At 41.6% G+C, this 21,552-nt stretch overlaps 1 protein-coding gene across 1 annotated transcript; it reads right to left on the bottom strand.

Moving 5' to 3' along the window:
• Nucleotides 1-9,694: 9,694 nt before the first annotated feature.
• kcnj9 (potassium inwardly rectifying channel subfamily J member 9) lies at nt 9,695-19,946 on the bottom strand. Its single transcript, XM_071491364.1, has 7 exons — nt 19,649-19,946; nt 18,069-18,282; nt 16,882-17,083; nt 15,391-15,583; nt 14,827-15,024; nt 12,675-12,805; nt 9,695-11,067 (listed from the first exon to the last, which is right to left on the bottom strand). Exons 1-7 carry the CDS (start codon nt 19,944-19,946, stop codon nt 10,801-10,803), a joined length of 1,503 nt encoding a protein of 500 aa, XP_071347465.1. The 3' UTR covers nt 9,695-10,800.
• Nucleotides 19,947-21,552: the final 1,606 nt, after the last annotated feature.

Here is a 21,552-nt window from a genome sequence, read left to right as displayed (position 1 = left end):
GCAGCACCACCCTAACTGCTAAGGGAGTGTACCTACATCCTACCTAGTGACAGGGAAAACAGCGCCACAGATCAGGCTAATCATTAAAAAAAACACTGCTTAACTCATTTAAAGCACAAGTTCAGCACATTTATAATCAAGAGCACTTTGTGTTAACTAAGTCCATCATCAGACCTTCTTAAAAACATCTTCCTCACCCTCATTTCCCCTGTATGATAACTCACTGTATGAATGAATAATGATTTGAAATAAATCCCTTGTATCATAACACACAGCTATCAATAATATATCACTGTTGTAGGAATAGCTGTCTGTGCATAGATACAGCATGACCTACTATATCCATGCTATAGCCTACTGCAGCGTTTTATGGCACAGCCTACATTAAAACTGACTGCTATGAAATGATTTTTCAAATCAGCTCCCGATACCTGCTTCGCCCAGTGCCGCAAGTCCAGCGCCTAGCAGAAGAAAAACCCCTCTACCTGAGCGCACTGTAAGTTGAAAATATAGTCAGCGGTCATGTTTGGACGAAAGCCTCACAACCCCGCTGCAAAATCTCCCCGAGAAATGCACGCAGCACAGCGGCGAGCGCACCTCCCCGCCTCGGCGCCGGCGAGCGGCGGCTCGGCGCTGATCCGTCGAAGGGCGAACATTTTGTAGGTGTGTGCAAGTTGACGCGCGGCTCCCGAGGAGGCTTTTGCAGATGCGCCTTGGCTGACTGAGAGTGTTTACCGAGACACCGCTGCCCTGCGCTACCGTGGAGCCTACGTGAGCCACCAAAAAAAAAAAAAAAAAAAGAGAGAGAGATAGAGGAAAAAAAAAGATACAGCAACCCCTCCCTGGAAATAAGCCAGAGTCGGCAGAGCGGGAAACAGCATGCAGCAAGGATGCCATAACATTGCAAAAAGCGAATAAGGGCGTAGCGGCATAGAGACGCATACCTGGGAAGATGCTTGGCGCGGCCGTCGCAGTTCCCCTGCGCCCAGCTTCAGCTGCTGAGACTGAGAGCACTGCACAGAGCCTGAGCCGAGCATGCCTATTGGTAGGCAGAGACGCGCTGGTTGCTGGCTGCCTGGACTGGGCTCTCCTCACTACAGCTGAGGTGGGGTGGGCTCCTCACATGCAGGCAGCTACAGAGAGGGATGTCAGAATGGTTTCTTCCAACAGTTTCTCCTAACTTTGCTCTTTTTTTTCATAGCAACAGTCATTTTTTTTCTTTCAGTCTGGCGTATTGACTTGAATGATAACTACAGACATGTGGGGCAGTGAGGACTTTGTATCTCTGAATGTCTTTATCTCTGCCATGTGTGTAGATAAAAGCCTAAGACACCTTATGCATTCCTGCAGGAAAGGTCGGCCACTGCTTGTGCTGTTTTTGCTGCATTACTCAGTCGGAAAAAAAAAAACCCTTCATCTCCAACTGACAAATTTCTATATAACTGCCCATGCGTCCCTTTCCCATCCTGTTAAGTTTTAGATGTGCAGTACGGCAGCGAGCAGTACCGCGCCCTTGGTGATGTTGATGAATCGTCACTGTGTGTGTCCCCCCTCCCATCCAATGCCAAGACAGCTTGGCTAATTAAATGTGCTGGGCTCAGGCCTTCCTGTGCCAACTGTGACATGCTGCACTCTGAGGGATCCCTCGCTTGGAGGAGTGACTGGCAACATGCACATCCCAGAGATCCACTCACTGATGAAGAAGTGTTGTGGGCTGACCTCAGGGGTCCCTGCAAAAAAAGCAGACACTTTATAAGCCTTTCACTGTTTCGCTTACCCAGAGAGGGGGTTTAATTGAGTTCAGTAAGTTAAACTGGTACCCATAATGGATTTATGACTAGTTTGTTCTTACTTCATCCATGTGTCTGTCAGGTGGAATCAAAAAACACAAAAACCAGCGAACATGTGAGGACTGGCTCCTATGGCTCATTTTGACCTGATTCACCACGCTAATGAAATCCGTTCAGGACGGAGGCAGCGCTGTTCCTGTGAACCCAGGCAGGCACAATGCTTTGACCCAATACAGGCCTTATTCTAGGACATCTGGTTGTCAGACTGATGATAAATGACGCACCTGGTTGACACTGACCTAAAGCTAACCTGAGTGCTGCTAACTGCAGCTGATCTTCATCCCAGATTTGATCTAGTCCACCTCTTCAATACAGCTGAACCATGCAAGGCCATACATGTGCTGTAGTCGGCTCACAACTGGTCGTCCAGTGCCAATATACAGCCAGATCTGCTGACCAGGCTGATTGGATTGCGCATCATTGTCACGCATCAAACTCAGCAACATATGTTCAACCAACTATGTTGTCTTCCCTGTAGTTTAAACATGATGGCCTCCTACACTGCCCAAACCACTGGTCACCAAGACAGAAGAAATAGTTGAGCGGGATGATGTCTTGTCTCTACAATTTGGAAATGCCCACACGTTTAACCTGTTGATTTTTCTGTTTCCTAAATCTTTTTCATTAACATAATATCAAGCATAAGCAACAGCAGATATTCTCCTCTCTGAAATAGGAGTTGTCTGACCTACTGTCATGTAAATATTAGTAATAATTGTGTTTCCTTAAGATGTTTACATTGTACAAGATTCACTTTCCATTTAAAAAAATAAATGCATATATTGTTCAGATATAGGAAAAGTGTTTGGTTTTATTGTATAAATTTACAACCTTCTTACACAATCTCAAACATAGACAGCGCAGATGTATGAGCATTTATTCATACACAGTTCAGCTGTACACAATAATAAGAGTCATGGTTTTACAGGCTTATTGAGTGATGTTTAGAATCAATCAATAAAAATCACAGTCAGTGTATTTTTAGACCTCTAAAAATGTGATGTACCGAGAAGAGACAATCTTTATCTAATCAAAATCTGCCACTTCACGTGTACTTTATGTACATGTTAGGATTTCACTGGCGTTGTGTTGGATGTCTGGCCATATTAAATGCTGCCAGCAGGAATACCCACTGAACACAGACTACTGTACCAGCTCCTCTCTTGCTTCCTGTCATACTGTCAAGGCACCGCCAGTGATTCTCATCTCTATGGTAACATACAGTAGGTTATGCCATTTGGTGGACGCTTATAAGCCTTGTGGTACTTGATTGCATGTTGCTTTTTTAGAACAACTGCCCAAAGGGATATGAAGGCCTGACTCTTGTCTGATCATTGGAAGGGTCAGTATTGGTGTTTTAGAGACACTGAATTATTATTAGAAGCTTGTTTAGCAGTAATCTAATTTTAGCTTTGAACTAATCTACTGTATTTGATTTATTGAATCAGATACAGTATCAAAACATCATAATCAAACATAACAACAATACAAATATTTGATTATGTTTTAGTTGATGTGTCTTGGTCTTGTGCTGAATTTGACTTGGACTTGTCCTTATGAGAAAGGGAAGTTGTCTCAACCTTTTTACCTCTTTTGTAGAACCAAAAAACGGATAATTGTATTAATGTTTTGTTTGTTGTGTATTTTCTCCTCAGCACAACAACCAAGTTATGGGACTTCACCTGTGCAGTCTTAATGGTGTGACAGGTCTTGCTTTAATGCATAAATGCACTGACTGGTAAATTTATGTGCAAAGTCAAGGCACTAACTAGTTAGATGGTCTGCTGAGCTCTTGCAGATGAACATACTGTACATTGCTGGTGACAATTAACCAAGTTCTTGTTATATTTGCTAGTAAAAAAGAGCTGTACATTGAGTTCAGTATTGCTACTTGAACTTGAAAACAGCAGTTAACAAAATAATCTCAGTCTGAGCACTATAAGGAAAAAAGATTGAAAGCTCCAGCACTAAATGGACTTTGAGATGGGATTGTTTTGCCAAGAGCTGTATGTTTTTATTGCACGTCTCTGTCTTGCTCTGGAGGCGGATTCTTGCTTGCTTAGCTCTGATCAGGAGCATCACCTCAGACATGGTCTTGTGTTTTGCTAAGAAAGAGTCAGTGGTTTGCCAGGATGTGGTCTTGAGATTTACTTAGAAAGAGTCTGTGGTTTACATCTGCCTGCTGTGCAGTGTGATATACAATCATATGATTTGGCAGATGGAAAATTACTTTGCCTGCTGCATGTTACAGTGGGCAGTCTAACACCTTTATCAGCTGTGCTCTAATTTACATGGCAGGCTGACTTTTACTGGATGGAGGCCTTTGCTTCTAATTTACAGCTTTTATAGTAATCGACTCAAGGGCTCAGAGATAGGTCACAGAAAAAGCCACAAGAGAACTGTGGAAGTGGGGAGGCCTCTGCTTGTGTCAAATGGTGAACTTTGATTAAATAATGTACTTTGGTCTACACCTTTTGGAAAAATATGGTTTGAGATTCTGGGCGTCACATTATACAGTTCTGTACATTGATTGAATGGTGCACTTTAATTGTGCTTATTCTTAGAGCAGCTGTTACCCAGGGTGAATGTCTCACTTTAGATTGAACTCATTACACATACAAGAGGTGTTGCTGCATGTTTTTCACATCAGCGGTGCAGCAGGAGGAAACATCTAAGTTGTTTGAGGCTTGATGAAGGTTGGTGGCTTTGTAGTGGAGCCTTGTTGTTCAAACAGTGAGGAAAAGGTTATGAATATGGGCAATAAAAGCAGCAGGAAAAATAATCAGTCCAATACTGTAAACCTATATCTAACATCACTCTTATGTGAGGTAATTTCCATACCTGAATATGAAAATAGTTTTCAATATTCATTTCAATCTGGCTGTTTATTGCATCAGGAGATATTTGTAAATCACAGACACGCTGCATTGTTTTGAAAATACATCTTCTCAGCTTTCTGGCAGGTTCTCGAATAACACAGTTTTCTACTTTTCTCCATTTCCATATTGTGCTGTTCTGTTCATATTCTTAAAAGGATGATAAACAGTGTTAGTTTTCCACAACCACACCACCCAGGAGTCTTTGAGGTGCACTGTTATAACCTCATAGGAGCTTCAGTTATATTGGATGCTAAAGAAATAGACATAAACCTACACTGTATCTCCCTTTCATAGGCATACTGAAGCCATCAAAACCAGTAATGATGCATGATATCTGAACGTAGCTAGAAGATAAAGATTCTGTGTTTGCCCAGGGACACTTCAAGATGACACACCTATAAGATTTTAGATGGTCCCGACTCACTTCTCAGCTTTTGAGTAACCTACGTGCCCCTGCATACGCCAACAAAACCTGAACTTTAAACTTCAATTCTTTGATGATTTTGTCCACTTGGTGCAGTGCAACAGGCTGTAAATGCAATAGTAAAAAAATAGCTATATATTATAAGCTAGATATGAAATGCCCTAGCAAACAGTTGCTTGTTTACACATTCAGAATAAGCAGAGCAACATTAGTAACATTCCTGGCCACCTGATGAATGGTCCAATATTCTCTGTCCTTTGAGCTTCCTTTGGCCTCTGCTAACTCCTGAGGAAAAGATCAAGCTCCTTAGCTGCTAAATGCTACAAACATATACAGGACATGTTTACCAATTAGTCGCTAACTTTGTGTGTCAGTTGTTTTGTGATGAAAAAGTAGAGCTTTTGTGCTAACCAAAAGCAAAAGCTGCCTGCTGTCACTAGAAACAGAGTTGGTTGATAATTTTCTGTGGGTTCATCACTATCAGTGATTCCTTTCATATATTGTAGCACTTTGACCTTTGTTAACATAAAAATGTTGATAAGAGCAGCTAACAACAATTAATTAACAATGATTTGCACCAACAGCCATAAAGAACATTATCATAATGAGTTTCAGTTTGTTTCAGGCTTGACCTATTCATATTTACAGTCACTGGGACATCACTACATAATGGTGACCTGCTACTGATCCCACATTCTCAAAACTGTCAGTGTCATGGGTTTTGTATTTGAGTTTTGCTGTAAATAGAGCAGGGATACGGGAGGTCATTGTTTTGTAGGTAATATTTAATTTCTTCTATTTTTGAAAATGTTCTCTCCTACTCCTTTTACATTCTGCCTAGACTGAAACCAAACTGTCATGACTTCCTTCCATCAGGAGAAACATTGATTTCAGCTCAGCGGGGATCATGCAAAACAGCCTCTCATTAAAATCATAATTAGGACTTGGAAATGGCACATGGGGGTTCAACTCTGTGGCAAACTGAAAATCACTGGAAACGATTAAACTTGCACTTAGCCTTTCACTCCCAAACAAAACATGTCTGATCCCGGTTGTGACATCTCATACAACGTGAGGTAAGAGCTAAAAGCAACATCAAATCTGCTGTAGCTGTATGTTTCCAGTATTAGATTGAGTTTCTCTCTAGACTTAAAGTGTATTTCTAGTCAACTCCAGAAATATGCTTTAATTCTTCAGCCTGACCTGATTTGTCCTGTTTAGTGACCAAAAAAGGGCAATATGGATGATTAAACTTGTAGTTCTATGTGATATTCAAGTTAGTTTAATTATGACAGGTAAAAACAAAATGTAAACATGCCAGTATCCTTTGTGAATTATTTTTTAATGTCAAGGGCATTTGTCCTTCCCCACCTGAAGGTCAGGACTGTGCATCACCAGCATTTATTCTTACACAAATATCAAACTCAAACGTCAAATCAACTCTGACAATCCTCATAAACTCCCCATCAGTTCTGAAAATCCAGTTCAAACACACATTAACACACACACACAAATATGAACACACACTCTGCCCTCTCCCTGTCCCCAGCCCCGGTTGCCTTGGAGACAGCTGAGAAGGGGACCCCATCTCATTACACACCAATAGGGCTGTGTGACTGGCTGGAGGAGGAAGCCTGGGATCTTTATCGCCATCTAGCAACCTAAATAGAGAAAGACATTTCTTTTTTTTTTAAAGCCAAGATTCTGCCTAGTAACCCAATATGCTGACTTCTCTTGGCACCAAGATCCAGTCCTGAATTTCTAATGAGATACATCGCATTGTGAGGCTTTATGAGACACAGATAAAAAAGTTTTATGTGGACCATTAGTCAGATAGTAACCTAACTGTCAGTGATAATCAGTGATTTATTGCACAAAATGAGAGCAAAAATGTGTGTTCTTTAAATGCAGTAAGGCTAATTAAGCTTGTGGGTGAGAAAATGATCATGAGACTGAATCCTCCGACTCCCTCTAGACACTTCATCATTGAAACTCCATTAGGACATTGTCAGATGTATTCAGTTTTTTGATACATTTCATACTTTTCAAAATATTCAACATTATTTTGTCATTTTTCCCATTAAGATGAGTGGGCAGAATGTTTAAAATCGAGTTTTCCACAACTTTTAATGCATTTTTTCACCCGTTCTACCAACCGCCCTCTCCATACTCCACATCTATGTCATTGTAGACAAAAAAAGATTTAGTTTAGTCACATCGTTGTTTGTGCTGAAAAACCACTTAAGTTTATGTAAACAATTATCACTGCCACTAGATGTTGCACTAGACCACCAGCATCTCAGACCAAGACAGATGTTTCATCAGTTACACCTCCCGTCTCCGTTTCAGCCACAGCTCCCCTTCCCTCCCTTCATGCTCTCAGTCAGCAAGGTGTTACAAAGCCTAGTGAAAGCAGCCATGAAACACACAAGATGCACAACTTATTAAAGCTACCCTGTGAACACAAGAGCCAACAAAAAACAATCGAACTACAACCATTAGTCCACGCTAGCAATAGCAAGATTTGTCAAACAAATTCAACGTAAGAGTAACAGGAAGTCAGTTAACGTTATCATGCTACTGTAGCCGTCACTAATGAAAACAGACATGGAACATTATGTAGCATCAAGCTGACACTTGGAGGAGATGAAAAGCCAGTTCTGAGCAGGGCTGGGTATCATTTGGATTTTAATGATTCTGATTCCAATTCTTAAAAACCTTGACATGTTCACATTTGACATTTGACTGGTCTGTGCATGGTGTTTGCTGCACTTCCAAATAACCAAATAACAACTCAGAACCTGGATCCACCTTACTAGCAGATGTAACAACACCCTAACTTAAAAACAGTTCTTGATGAGAAACATAAGCATAGTATCTGCCTTCTCAGGAAGTATGCTCGAGTGTTCAGCACAGGCTGTGTCTCCCACTGTGGCGATATCACGGTCGGGTGTAGACAAGGCCTGGAAAAGGCAGTAAAGGATAAGTCACTCGCTGGTTCCACCACCAGGCAGCTGGGTCATCAGATGTGATGGTTGGTGGCATATCCTGATACATCTGTGTCCTGGATGGACAGGGACGTCTGCTGTGATATCATCGGCAAAATGCTTTTGCAGAGAGGTGGTTTCTAAACAAATAAAGTGAAAAGACGTCGATAATGATTAGGATGCAGAATGTATCAAATATTATTTGAACCATCATACACTTATGTTCTACCTCCTCTGGTAGTTACTCTGATCCCTCACCTCAGAAATACAGAGCGAGAGATCAGAATAACTGCCAGACTCCTGTCTCTTAGCATCTTATCACTTATTGTAATACAGTAAGTAATTACAGGCTGGTAAAACAGTGATGTCCTCACTGATGACTTGCCTCGATGAGAGGACAGACTGCATGTTCAATTTCGTTGTGACCCCAAAGAGCATAGTGGCATGTAAATGTAAGTGAAATGGACTGAGGGCGCTGTTTGATGGTTGTATTTGAATATTGTCACTGAAGAGCAGGATAAGTCTTTGAAATTCAGTTAATTGTCAACAGCTTTTTGGATTTTTTTCATTTCAATATGGTCATAGAACGCCAACATGTGTATGTTGGATTATTGCATTTTCTTTTTAATATTTACTTAAATAAGACATAGTATGGGAAATGGGGTCAAATGACATGAAGACCACAGGTGTGCTCACCGGGCAGTTGACACAGGTGCCTTGTGTTTTCTTTGTTCTGTGTTCTGAGCTCACTCTCTGTTTGCCCTCAGAGTTGAGCTGCTTCCCGCCATCATTTCACCTTTGTTCCTGAGTGCATTGAGTGAGTAGTTCATTTCATTATATTTCCTCAAGTCATGTTTATTTTGTAGTAGTAAAATATTACATCTAATCTCCTTGATTTGTTCTCACATGATTATAAAGTCAGAATTTATTGATTTAGATTGAGAATTGTTTGTTCCTTTATTCTAGATAATGATAGAATTCGACCTGTATGTACGCTTTCTAACATTTGTAGAAATACAACCACTCAACTGTAACCACTCACACCTGACTGACTGCAAGCAGGAGATTAAATACTATCAAATGGAACCTGCTGACTGTTTCTCCTGCTTTCATTCATTAAATCAAGTCCAGTGTAATCGTAGAACACATACATGAGTGAAAAATACCTTTTTATTTTCAAGTTTACATGAGCATTTGAATAAATAGGCTTCTGTAACGACTTTAACATTTCTGAATTTATAACTAATTTATAACACACTTTCCCCTCTGTCTGAGGGGACGGCTGGGCGCAGGGCCCCCTGGGGTCGAGCCAGCCCTTGCAAATGCTAATGCTAGTTAATGCTAGCTAAGTATGGTCCAATATGCAGATACTCTAGTTACCTTTTACATAAGGATTGAGCCAATTTGCAAGCTTTTTTTTGGGTTAGCTTTGAATAGCACTAATAATAGCAATACAATAAAGTTTCTCAACAAACATACAGTATGTACAGTATGGTATGTATAGTATGGTTTTATGCATGTTGTCCCTCCTCAGAACATCATACAATCCAAGACTGTTGCTCTGCAATATACTGTAGTTTATTCATTCTAATAGATGTGTCATATTAAATATTAAAAACATCAAGTAAAAATGGCCACATATATACACAGCAGCAGAAGCAGGAGTTAGGGCTGAACTGAGCAGGACACTGTTGTGCTTTTAATTTCTACTTGGCTGGGGACAAAACATTGATAACCCTTGTGCTACACACACATTGTACGTGAAACGAAGCCACAGACACACTCGAGTGTTAACCTGTTTCTATGTTAAAGGTTAAAGATACCCTATTCACCACAATGAGTTGAGTCCAGTTAGGAATGTCAGCACATTTATATTATAGTGTTATGAACAAACATCATACTCTGTGCCTCGTGTAGGGCAGGAAACCAGCTTTGTTGTCCACAGGCCACAATTCACAGCCCACTGTTGTTATTTTGTCAGCCAAATAGGTTTTTTGAACATTTTTCTAGCACCAAATGATTGTTTGTAGCTAAATTAAGATTCTAGCAGAGTAGACACATTCGGGCTGGTGTTACTTTCCCACCCTGTTATCACCTGATTGATGTACAATAAATCTTAGAACAATCTTTGCATCTAAAGAAAGTTGAGGTTTCTACAGTTTCACTCTATACCTCAATATCATCTCTTGATATTCATGCGCAGGTGAAATTAAAGCATCTATGCACTCTACCTATTCTAAATGTGAACAATCCATACATTTAACTCTGCACAAAAACCACCTTGTCCACTTCCTTTCGCCCTACAAGACAAATCACCTCTGTTCAACATTCTGCTTTGGTCCACAGGATATACTGTTGTCGACCCCCACCTGAAGCATAGTATTGTCAGTTAAATGTAGATATAGGCAAGGGTGATTGGAGCTAATACAACAGATCAAAAAGAGATAGCACACATACAGTACACTTGTAACAAAGATCAACATAGAAATAAAAGACCAGTATCAAGAACTGAACTCTTTCATATGTTAACACAAGATATGACATATACTGTAGAACTGAGTCTAAGGAAACTACTCATTTTGCCTTGAAAGAAAAGATCTTCAAACACTAACGGTGGTGTGGTGGTGATATACTGAAGGTGCTTGTAAACATTCTCTGTTCTAGGCCTCCGATTCGGATTGGTCGGTGGCTACGCTGCCGTTTAGCTCGCCCAGTCCTGATTGCTCCTGAATGTCAGTCATCTCCCCGACAATGAAGGTAGGCTCCCCTCCTTTGCTGTTGGCTGAGCCACTGTCCTGCTGCTTGGCTGCTTGGTTGGCCAGCGTGGGCTCTTCATCCAGCCTGCTGGAGATGGACCAGTAGAGGTGAGCGTCCAGTCTGGCCGCAGCCAATGAGAGCTCTCGTGCTGAGCAGGAGGGCGTGTCCACCTTAGGGGAGGGGAAACATAAGATTTGGCAAAACAACTAAACCCTCAATTTAGATGGCTGCTCGATGAAGATATCAGCACTGCCATTGTTGTCACTCAGTCCACCACTTTGGTTATTGGATAGATAGTCATACAATTTGATACAGATCTTCAGGGTCCTCAGTGGTTAAATCCTAATGAGGTTTCCTTCCATCACCAACATGAGGTTTACATTTTTGGACTTTGGTAAAATAATATCTCGAGGTCTATTGAATGGATTGCCATGAAATTTATTTTAGACGTGCATGTCCCACTCTGGAGGAATTATAATAACATAGCTTTTTGTCTTTCGTCACCATCATCGGGTCAACATTTCCATTTGTCCAACACTTCAGGTTCCGACTAAATATCTGCAAAACTAATGACATTCCCATGACCCGTAACTACAAAATGTTAGCATGCTAGCACTCTAAACTAGGATGGTGAACATGGTATCTGCTAAACATCAACATGTCATTGTGAGCATGTTAGCATGCTGAAGCTAGCATTTAGCTCAAAGCAAAGCCACTTCACTTAAATGTTGTAATACTACTACTTTTTAGTATTTTGTCAGCGAACCCATCTTCCATCCATCTGCCTCATTTATTTCTACAACTCTGGGTCCATCCGTGCCCTGTTGTCTCTGCTCAGGGGCTCAATAGAACCTGAATGGGATCAACTACAATTTGAAACCATTTTCGAGAGGGATCAGATCATTTTTTTAAATTGTATTGTATTTTGGGCTCTGTTTTGTTTTCCAACTGAGTTGCGTGTATATGTATAAAGACTCATCAAGCAATGGGAATTGTAAAACTAGTTAAGGCTCGAAAAGCTTTGGCATGTGGCATAGGTCCATGCTGCGTATAGTACTTGTCCCTGCAAAAAGAAATATGATATAAATACTTAAATCAGAGTTCCTACATTTCCCAGCATCCCTTTTTGCAACCCCAAGAGAATGTGAGGATTCAGCCGTTGGTTACACATGTAGGTGGAGACAGGAATAGGGAAAACAAAGCGAGAGTTGTTCCAGTTTCTTTTTCTACTATACTTGCAGTTAGAGTCCATTCTTGTCTTGTGTTGATGTGTTTTTAACAACATTAAACAACAGTGCAAAATGGCAGATGTCAGTGGTACTTGATTCTGGTGGACTGAGGTCAAACCTGACAAGCGTGTTGTTAAAATTCCTGATGGATTTTTTCACCACCAAACTCCATTGTGGCTACACTGCTATTATCTGAGCACAGTGGCATGTAGCATTGTCTGTCTAGAAATGAGGAAAATCCCACAAACTCACAGCTTCCAACAAAATGCATAGTTATGTTGACAGCAATCAAGAGGTAGAGTTTCACTTAAAAATGTTATAAAAACTATTAAATTTTTCATACACACACTTAGACCTTGCTTCCTTAGGTAGAGAGACCTCAGAAGATCAGACAGAATTATTGTTATTATTATTATTATAATATTTGTCCCTGACATGGATTGAGTTACCATAGTTTGATTTGTGTTTTATATCGAACAGCTCATTCAGGTTGTAAAATCAAACCTTCAGTAAGCCTTTATCTCAGTTTCAGCTTCGAGAAACGTTACCTCAAACGTGTGATGAAAGGCTCCGTAGTCAACATCAAAGAAGCCTTCTGCCAGAGACATCATCGGGCTGAACCTGTGACCCCACAACACCTCCTCCGCCAGATAGGAGCTCCTCGCCTGGCATGTCATCCCTGCGCACACACACACACACACACACACACACACACACACACACACACACACACACACACACACTGGTGAGTACACATTATGCCTGACATCACTTATACAGCTCCTTGTTTTCCATACAAGAGAAAGTAACTAGGATTGTCTGTGCTTAGCTGTGACAAGAAGCAAAGCAGAAAGTCAAAGCACCACACCTAAAACTCTAATGCAGACATAATTAATTCCCCCATTTAGACACAAACAATATAATTGGCAAGCTGTTTTTACATGAATATTCTCTGTAGCAGATTTATGACTGTCAGCTATTTCTTTGTAACTCTCCACAGCACTCTGACTAAGGGAATCAATATTTGGAGTGGGCAGAGAGGCCACCTTTACCTCATGGAGACACATCATGAATAGCTCTGACACACTGAATTCTTGCCAAACCGTGAGGAAGAGTTGAGTATATTATCCCCTCAGAATGAATTTGACATGAGGCGATATGAAATGGGGATAAAGAAAAAGAGATAAGCGAGGCCTGTCCAAATCCTTACCAAGTACAGCTACGTGGCTACTTGTTCCTACCAGACTCTGGATATTGTAGTTTTCAGACAAGTAAAAGCCAGTTCAGCCAACAACATGAAACACATCCATGAACACAACCAGGGTGTTAAGCTCTACTTCTAAATATGTAATCTCGGAGGGGATCCATGAGCAGGGATCGTGTGTTTCCCATCTGGTGTGAATTTTACCACTCAAAATACTGAAGATTCAGACCTTCTCAAGTTTCGACAAATTTGGAAAAAAAAATCTCTTGAGAGTAGGGGGTGTTTTGAGCTTCAAAAATACAAAGCTATAGAAGAGTTATAAGCAAGCAAAACTCAAGACATTCACATTTTAGGCAGTTAACTGATGCCTTGCTCATGGGCAGATGAGTGTTGATGTGGGGATGGATGCAGTTGTGGTTGGTCTCTCTGCCTGTGAAGTCTAATCTTCTCCCCATACAAAGATTTAAAAGACTGCTCCCATAGTCGGAAATGAAGTGATGAGAACATGCAGTGTAAGAAAACATCCACGCCCTCTGAAGATCAGTGATTACCCCCCCCCCCCGATTTATTCCCCATTATGACACATTCACTGATATATCTAAAAATAGATGTGTATTACCCCCATAATGACACATCATACAGCTCAGAAGCACACTGAGGGGCCGAGAGGAGATGAAGAGCTCTCAAACACAAAAAAAAACTACAGCTCTACACTCAGACATCCTGGAAGAAGAATTTCATTTTCTAATGGACATTTTCAAAGAGTGCGCTTTCTGAAAAACGGTGATGGTTTTATTGTAATATCAGATAGTTATATGCATCTGCAAGATTAATTTCCTAATGCTCAGTTCTAGATGTTGCAGCCAAACATGCATTTACAATATAGAGGCCATTGTAACTATACAGTCAAATTAAATTGCAAGGTATTACTTCCCAATACAATACAATGTGTTAGCTGTTAAAATTCTTTTTTTATGATTAAATAATAAAAAAAAACCTCAATAAATCAGATAAAAACCTCAAGTAATAAAATATTGTTTATGGTATTATTTGTGTGGCTTGTATCTTCATAAATTTAAAAATGGAATCATAATCAGCTCAATATAGCTACATTTGTTTTTGTCATAGTTTGCAGTGAGTCACGATGTATTCACTCACTGCACAGGGATTTTTAGCAGCACATGGTTTTCCCATTGCCCTCATTTTCATTTGGTGCGCAAACATGGAAATGTATTCCTGCTCACTCATGATTATTTTATCTATCTTATGCACAAAACTAACAGACTTAATTATGTATATATATTATTTTAAGAAAAGACTCTCCCACCACCTTAAGCAAATCTAAAAGTTCTTCTTTATCTCACTAATCCCTCATTTAGATAATACTGGTCAAGTGTTGGCGTGAGGACAATGATTTACCAGGTTAGGTCACCAGATTAATGACGTTGCTGTTTGTGTTCCCATTACTTTACAACTATGTTTATCCCATTCCTCACCTGTGGCCTCCACCATTCCCTCCAGGATGACCACGATCTCAAAGTCCTCCTTCTCCAGCTGGGCCTGGGACATGTCCCAGAAGGGCGAATGTGCGTCAATCTCGTGGGAGATCACCAGTGGCGAGACAAGGAAGAGGCGATCATCACCTGTCTCGAAGCCCACGCTGATGTCAGTCTGGTCCAGAGGGATGAACTCACCTGAGCGAGACCAGAAGATGGGAGGTGAGGAAAGAGGAGGCAGGGGAAAGAGTTTAGATGAGAGCTTTTCTTTATTAAAATGCAAGAATCACATCAAATTTAAAAGGAAGATCATCCTAATTGGTTCATAAAACTATAAGTCTTTACTATCTAAAAGCAGGTAAACACAAAGTTAGCTCAAGTGAAAGAATATTTATGGATTTTATAATATACTCAAACAGGGAAACGTATATAAAAAACGCAATTAAAGAAAAAGGGACTTGTCGTTTTCACCCCCGGTAGGTGTTGCAGTGGCAGCAATGGTAGCTGTACAAGTAGCAGCTGTGGTTTTTGAAGGTGTCTGTAGGCGTTTGCAGGCAGTCTCACCTTCCTGAGTCTGTTTGGACTTGATGAGCTTGGCCCTCATGTTGGCCCCTACGATGTGGGAGCTGCGCAGGTCGCCGACTCTGAACATCAGACAGAGCTTGTCGTCTCTCAGAGAGATGACGGCGTGTTTGGAGAACACCAGCGTCTCGGCTCGTTTGTTGGGCTGCGAGATCTTCACGAACATGCAGCCGACCTGGACAGGAGGGAGGCAAGGGAGGGGTTTGAAACTGAGATTCTGCTCAAAACTCAGAGAGAAATTTACACTAACTGGAAACGCAGAGAATTATTGGAAGATGAATAACATCTCTTGTTACCCACTGTTCATATTAAACATAAAGAGCTGCATAGTCCTGATGCAGACTGAACAGCTGGGACATATTCATTGTGAGAGCTGAATACAGGCAAAGCTTGTTTGTTTTTAAATGGAGGTTGCTATTTCCAGTTTTCAGTGTTTAAAACAGTAGTGACACTTGAATTAACCTCAGACTCAATCATTTTTTTAATATGCATAGTACAACAACCCACATTTCCCTCAGTTGCTAATATGGCTCGTCTCCAGCTCACAGACATGCATAAACATGACTCTTCCTGGACATCAATGTGTGGATTCATCCTCATCAAAAGATTGCTTATTTGGTGCGAAAAATCCCGCTCCATTAGCACTTTCAGAGTAAATATTTGTTTGTGGGAAGAATACCATCTGCATTGAATCAGTGTCATTTTGTGTGCATAGTATTCATGCATTCACTGCAGGCTCAAGAAAAAAAATGTATGATCATTTTTTGATTTGATTCAGCTGAACTGATGGGAGGCCTCCTTCTATTCAAATTTGTTTTAGCTTATTTAGGCGCCTCTTCAGAGAGGTGGGGGTTTTGTCAAAGGAAATTAGATTATTTGAGATTTTGTAGGCCAATTCCGTATTCTTTTATTTTTCTTTAAGCTGATCTCCTGATGTGCTATAAGCAGGTCCAGACCTACAAAATGCAACTGACAGTAATCAAAGTCATCACCATGGGCAGCATCATTCAGTGTCAGTCTCACAACGACATCCAGGTTTATGTGCAAAAAAATTACTTTGAATAAAGACTTCATTTTTTTTTATGATTTTTAAATGATATTTCATCATAATAATATGCTATCCTAATATTTTTAAATGACTTTAATGTGGGAACAAGTTCACAAGTCACCACACAGGATTATATTCTGTAAATTTCAGTTTTGGCCTCTAAGTTAAATTCTCTAAGATTTAAGTCAAGTTTTCTAATCTAAAAATTAAAATACTATGTAAGATGCAGGAAGGAGGATAGCATATTTTATTTTCACAATAAAACATAATAATCTTCTTTATCACCATGTTACTGTATCTGCAAAATCAACACAATACTGTATCTACAAACTAGTCTTAACTGTAATTTTCTCTGTTACTGACCAGCAATGATTTCTAAATATGATTTCTCCATCTCTCTGTTTTCTACCGGTCCCGGTGCTCACCATAAAGGCGTTGACCATTGATCCCAGTATGGCCTGCAGCAGTAGCAGCATCGTGCCCACTGGACACTGGTCGGTGATGACACGGTGGCCGTAGCCAATGGTGGTCTCTGTCTCGATGGAGAAGAGGAAGGCCGAGATGAAGCCGTTGACATTGTTGACGCACGGCGTCCACGTGTCATCCTCCAGATGGTCCAGATCACCCCTTGGGAAGAAAAGGAGGAGAAAGTGAGAGAAAGGGGGGGAGGGAGGGTGACAAAGTGGGCGTCAAGAGGGAAAAATAGACAGAGGGCGAGAAGTTTTATATTTTTAGAGTGGAGGCGCAGAAATATACAGTATGTATCATGAGACGGCTCAGCTCTACCTTTTATATTTGCCACCTCCTTTCAGCTAATTCTTCTGATGAATAAGAAGTAAACCAATCCATCATATTTGACCTTAATGATTAACCTAACATTCAAGGTGTCACTTTTTCTTGATGCAGCAAAAACCTGCTTCTTGCTCCTAAATCATCACATACAGTGTCTTCACCGGTTCTGCTGCGCTGCTGCAGAATCCTCTTCCTAACACACACTACACTGGCAAACGTCCCCGATTAACACGGCTTCAGCCAGACAGGGAGAGCTAATTAATAAGAGTGGCGTTAAGTATTTTATATAATCTATGACTTTTATTGACCTGTGTTGGTGACCAAGGAATTGCTGCAACACAGACAGCGCTCTGGCACCGCTGAGTGTGGCCTGTAATTGATATAAAAAGGTCACGATTTTACGAGACGAATACGTTAGCTAATTAGAGTGGGGATCCAGCAGACACATCTAGTGAAGACGTATCACTTCACAATAAAATACGCTGTAATATTTATACTGCTTTGTCATCTGCTTTTTTGGCTGTAAAATGGGTCTTTTTTAGCCATCGTTGCAGAAATGTCTCGCAGTGCTGGTCACACGCTCGCAGCATCATCTTCCATCTCTGAGCTTTTCAAAAAGGAGGAGCTGCATTGTGGTAATTTGTGGTAATACAGTTAGCTGGAAAGAGTGATATCCCTCTCTTATGTCTCTGTTAAATATGTTTAAGCCACAGCTGAAGTTTGCACAAAATAAAAGAGTGAAAATCCACAGACTCCTGCATGGCTCAGGCCTGAAGAGATCCAGATGAATATGCTTCTGTCCTTTGCACATGAATCTTACCTGCAGTAGGCTATGAGGTACCAGATGGCCCCGAAGAAGAGCCATGTGACAGCATAGGCCATGACGAAGACGAAGAGCGAGCAGCGCCAGTTGAGGTCCACCAGCGTGGTGAAGATGTCAGTCAGGTAGCGGTAAGTCTCCCTCATGTTACCATGCTGCACGTTGCATCGGCCATTTTTCTCCACATAGCGCTGCCTCTTACGCCGAGTCCGGGCTGGTGAGAAGACGGGACGATGGGGCACCAAGCGAGACAGAGGATGGACAAGTGGAGAAACAACAGAATTTGGTGACAGATGTTCGAGTTAGACATGTAGAAATATGTAAGTGGGAGAAATGTGAGATCTTGCTCTTGTGGAAAACACCTGCAGCAGCACTTCTGGTACTTTTTTAAACTTCAGGCTGAAGACGAATCTTCATTGGCGTCTCAGTTTCATACCCAGGGTTCTTAGAAACCCTTTCAAAACCACTTCGAAAACTTCAAAAAAGCGTACAAGGCTGGCTTTCTAAAGTTTTGCTCTTTGAAGCTGCAACTCTGCAGTCGGAGGTCGTGAGTTGAATGAAGGCACAGAGAGAGATTGATGGACAAACACAGGAAGGTGTCAGGGGACAAAACTGCTTAGAGAGATGCAGTGTTTGGGCTGCTGAAGACGGGATAACAGAAATGAAGACAGACAGGTGAGGAAAAGGAAGCAGATGAAGTACAACGGGACAAAGTCATCAAACGCTCAGAAAAGAAAGTTGCAACACTGGACTTTAGTGCAGTGGACTTTGTGCACCCTGCCAGACACAAGGAAAACACAAAACAACAGTGGTGCTTCGTCACTTATATTCACAACAACAATGGATATCCTGAAGTGTGCATCTGAATCAATATCTAAAGGAATAGTTTAGCACTAAATTTCAGTCTTTCTGCCTTTTCTATGATACATTTCTTGCTGTATTTTCATTTTATGGTTCAAACTCAATTATCTTGAAAACCAAAGTCCTTGTTCCTTTACAGCTCTTTGAAATAGTGAGACCAAAACCGCTGATGTTTTGGGTTTTTGAAAGGAGGTGAATTGTAATAGTTGTCCTGTTGTTTGTGGTATAGACATAAAACAACAGATATCCAAACAACGAAAGGGTCACAGAAATATTACATTAACCCAGTTCTTTCATTCACGGGGTTTTATGGTTTCACTTTAGAAAGATGTACAGCAACGAGGAGAAAAACTGGAGCAAACAAGGGGCAGAGTTCCTGGAGAGGCCTAATAAAAAAAGATTGTGCATGACTGTGGAAATCGCTGAGGGGTGAAGCACTGCAGCACGGTCCAAATTAGAGGAGATTCACAACTACTGCCAGCGAGAGGGAGGAGGAGAAACGGGTGCAAAGGTCCGGCTGATACACAGCATGTGTGTGTGGAGCAAGAAAATGTTGATCCCAATATAATAGATACTGATAATGATCTGCAGCCTTCGTTCAGCTTTGAGCAGGGGACTAGAAAGCAGTCCTAAGATTTTAGAGACACTTATTCTATCATTAATTAGGTTCACTGTCTTCACCCTGAAATGGACAGGAAGTCACATTCAGAGTCACTCACCCCAGCCGAATCGTCCCCTCTCCTTCTCCGTCCCCTGGGTCTTCTTCCTGTGCTGATTGGCTTTGGCCTCCCGCTCGGCCAGCTTGGCCTGAAACGACCTGTTGACCTTGGCTGAGGTCGGAGGGGACGGTGCCGTCTCTGTGGTGACGACGTGGCCCAGCTCCTCCGACAGGTTAAACACTCCCGTTGAGGCGGTGGCCTCAGTGGCCACCTCCACTTCTTCTCCTTCCCCCTTCTCCTCCACGGGAAGCGAGAGGGACTCTGGGCGGGAGGGGAAGACCGAGTTCTCCAGCGCCATGGTCTGTCTGTGCGTGCGTGCGTGTCAAGTGTATTAGCGTGTTATTGATATCCTCCCTATGGCAGACTCTGTCCAGTGACTATTGATTGGACCATTTGTTTGCTTGACTGAAGCCTAGAATAGGGGAGAAGAACACAATGATCGAATGCAGTCATGAAATCGATTGGCTGTTTTACAGTCACAGTTATTCACTGACAAACATTTTTTTTAAAGAAACAGAACCTACTTCAGGAGCTTTTCAGCACATTTAATTTCTCTTGAGTTTTTCTTGTCTACATGAACAAAGCCTATTTGTTGCTTGCCATGCTGATTTGACTTCCTGTCTCTGCCTGTTGTATCTTTTCACCCCATTTTAAAACAAACTGAGAACAACATGAAGATGGAGATCACAGTTTTGGGGGTTGATCTTACATAGTTTTGTAACTTGACATGAAGAATGGAGAAGAAATATGTGTTTTGTCTGAAAGAAATCCTAATCCTGGAGCACACTGTGGTATTTACATATTAGAGCCACTTTGGCGGTCCATGCATGTGTGTGTTGTGTAAGTGCTCTTACTGCTATGTTAAGTGTTGTGGATTTCTACTACAGGCCTGCTGAAATTTCTTACATAAGTCCCACAGTCCAAGTCTAAGAAACTGAGTTAAATATGTATGTGGGCAGTGAGACATGGTGTCTCTGAAATGTTTGCATAGTAAAATGGAGTCCTGGTCCTCTGTAGCCTCGGGTGATGTGCGTCCATTTGGACAATTAGCGGATGGACGCAAGAGGAGACTGATGGTGACAATCAAGATGACGCACTACGCCTGATGGATGGATCAGAAATAGCCTCTATTACAGAGTCTGTTCGCCAGCCAGCAGGCGCCACAAAACCAAAAGGCTGAGATTGTGGATTAATGAACAAAATCCTACCTGCTCAGTGTAGCAACTTGTAGATGTGTAAGACCTGGCCTGGGCAGATGCTGTATCATGAGAAAAATGGGAATCTGGTCCACGAACGAACCGGGATCGACAGCCTTGGTTGGATGACACCCATTTCTGGTGTTTACCAGCGACGCAGCATCAGTCCACTCTCTGCTCGCTTTCACCAGGAAAACAAAGACCCCCCCGATCCGACCACTCAGCTTTCACAGTAAATAATAAAAATAAAAAATAAAAAAAAGGGAACACCCCATCCACTGAATGATCAAGCACGAAAGATAAAGACAAAAATTTGCAGAACATGTGTCGGGCAGTAGACGAGCGAAATGGTGGCAGCAGGAGAACCCGGCAGCGCGGAGGGCTCCATCATCAGTCAGGTGTGGAGCCACTGAGCGGCGGAGGATGCTGTCATCAGCCCAGCCCCTATCATCCCTGCCCGCCTGTCATTCCCGCAGCGGAGGGGACGCTCGTCTCCGTCAGACCCGCAGCATCCGCACGACACGCAACAAGGCCTGTTACACGGAAGCATGTTGCATTCATTTGGGGAATAAATGTTTGCCCTGTTTTTAGGTTATTATTTCGGAATTCTGAGAGAGGTTTTCATGGAGAGAGAGAAAAAAATGTGATTGTTTTTCTGAATTAAGTAGTTTATTGTCTTATAAATTTGAGATAATAATCTTATTGATT

The sequence above is a fragment of the Trachinotus anak genome, unplaced genomic scaffold, assembly GCF_046630095.1.
Source record: "Trachinotus anak isolate AG129_WGS33_773 ecotype Australia unplaced genomic scaffold, CSIRO_AGI_Tana_v1 ptg000012l, whole genome shotgun sequence".
In the NCBI taxonomy this organism is placed as follows: domain Eukaryota; kingdom Metazoa; phylum Chordata; class Actinopteri; order Carangiformes; family Carangidae; genus Trachinotus; species Trachinotus anak.
This window is presented reverse-complemented; position numbering and strand designations above follow the sequence as displayed.

What these genes read in the sequence shown, in the direction of transcription:
- kcnj9 (XM_071491364.1), bottom strand. Translation starts at nt 19,946, where the DNA reads ATGGCGCTGGAGAACTCGGTCTTCCCCTCCCGCCCAGAGTCCCTCTCG. An exon ending in CAATGGTCAACGCCTTTATG is followed by an intron (nt 15,584 to 16,881) that starts GTGAGCACCGGG and finishes CCTCCTGTCCAG; the next exon opens with GTCGGCTGCATGTTCGTGAA. An exon ending in GGGAATGGTGGAGGCCACAG is followed by an intron (nt 12,806 to 14,826) that starts GTGAGGAATGGG and finishes GTGTGTGCGCAG; the next exon opens with GGATGACATGCCAGGCGAGG.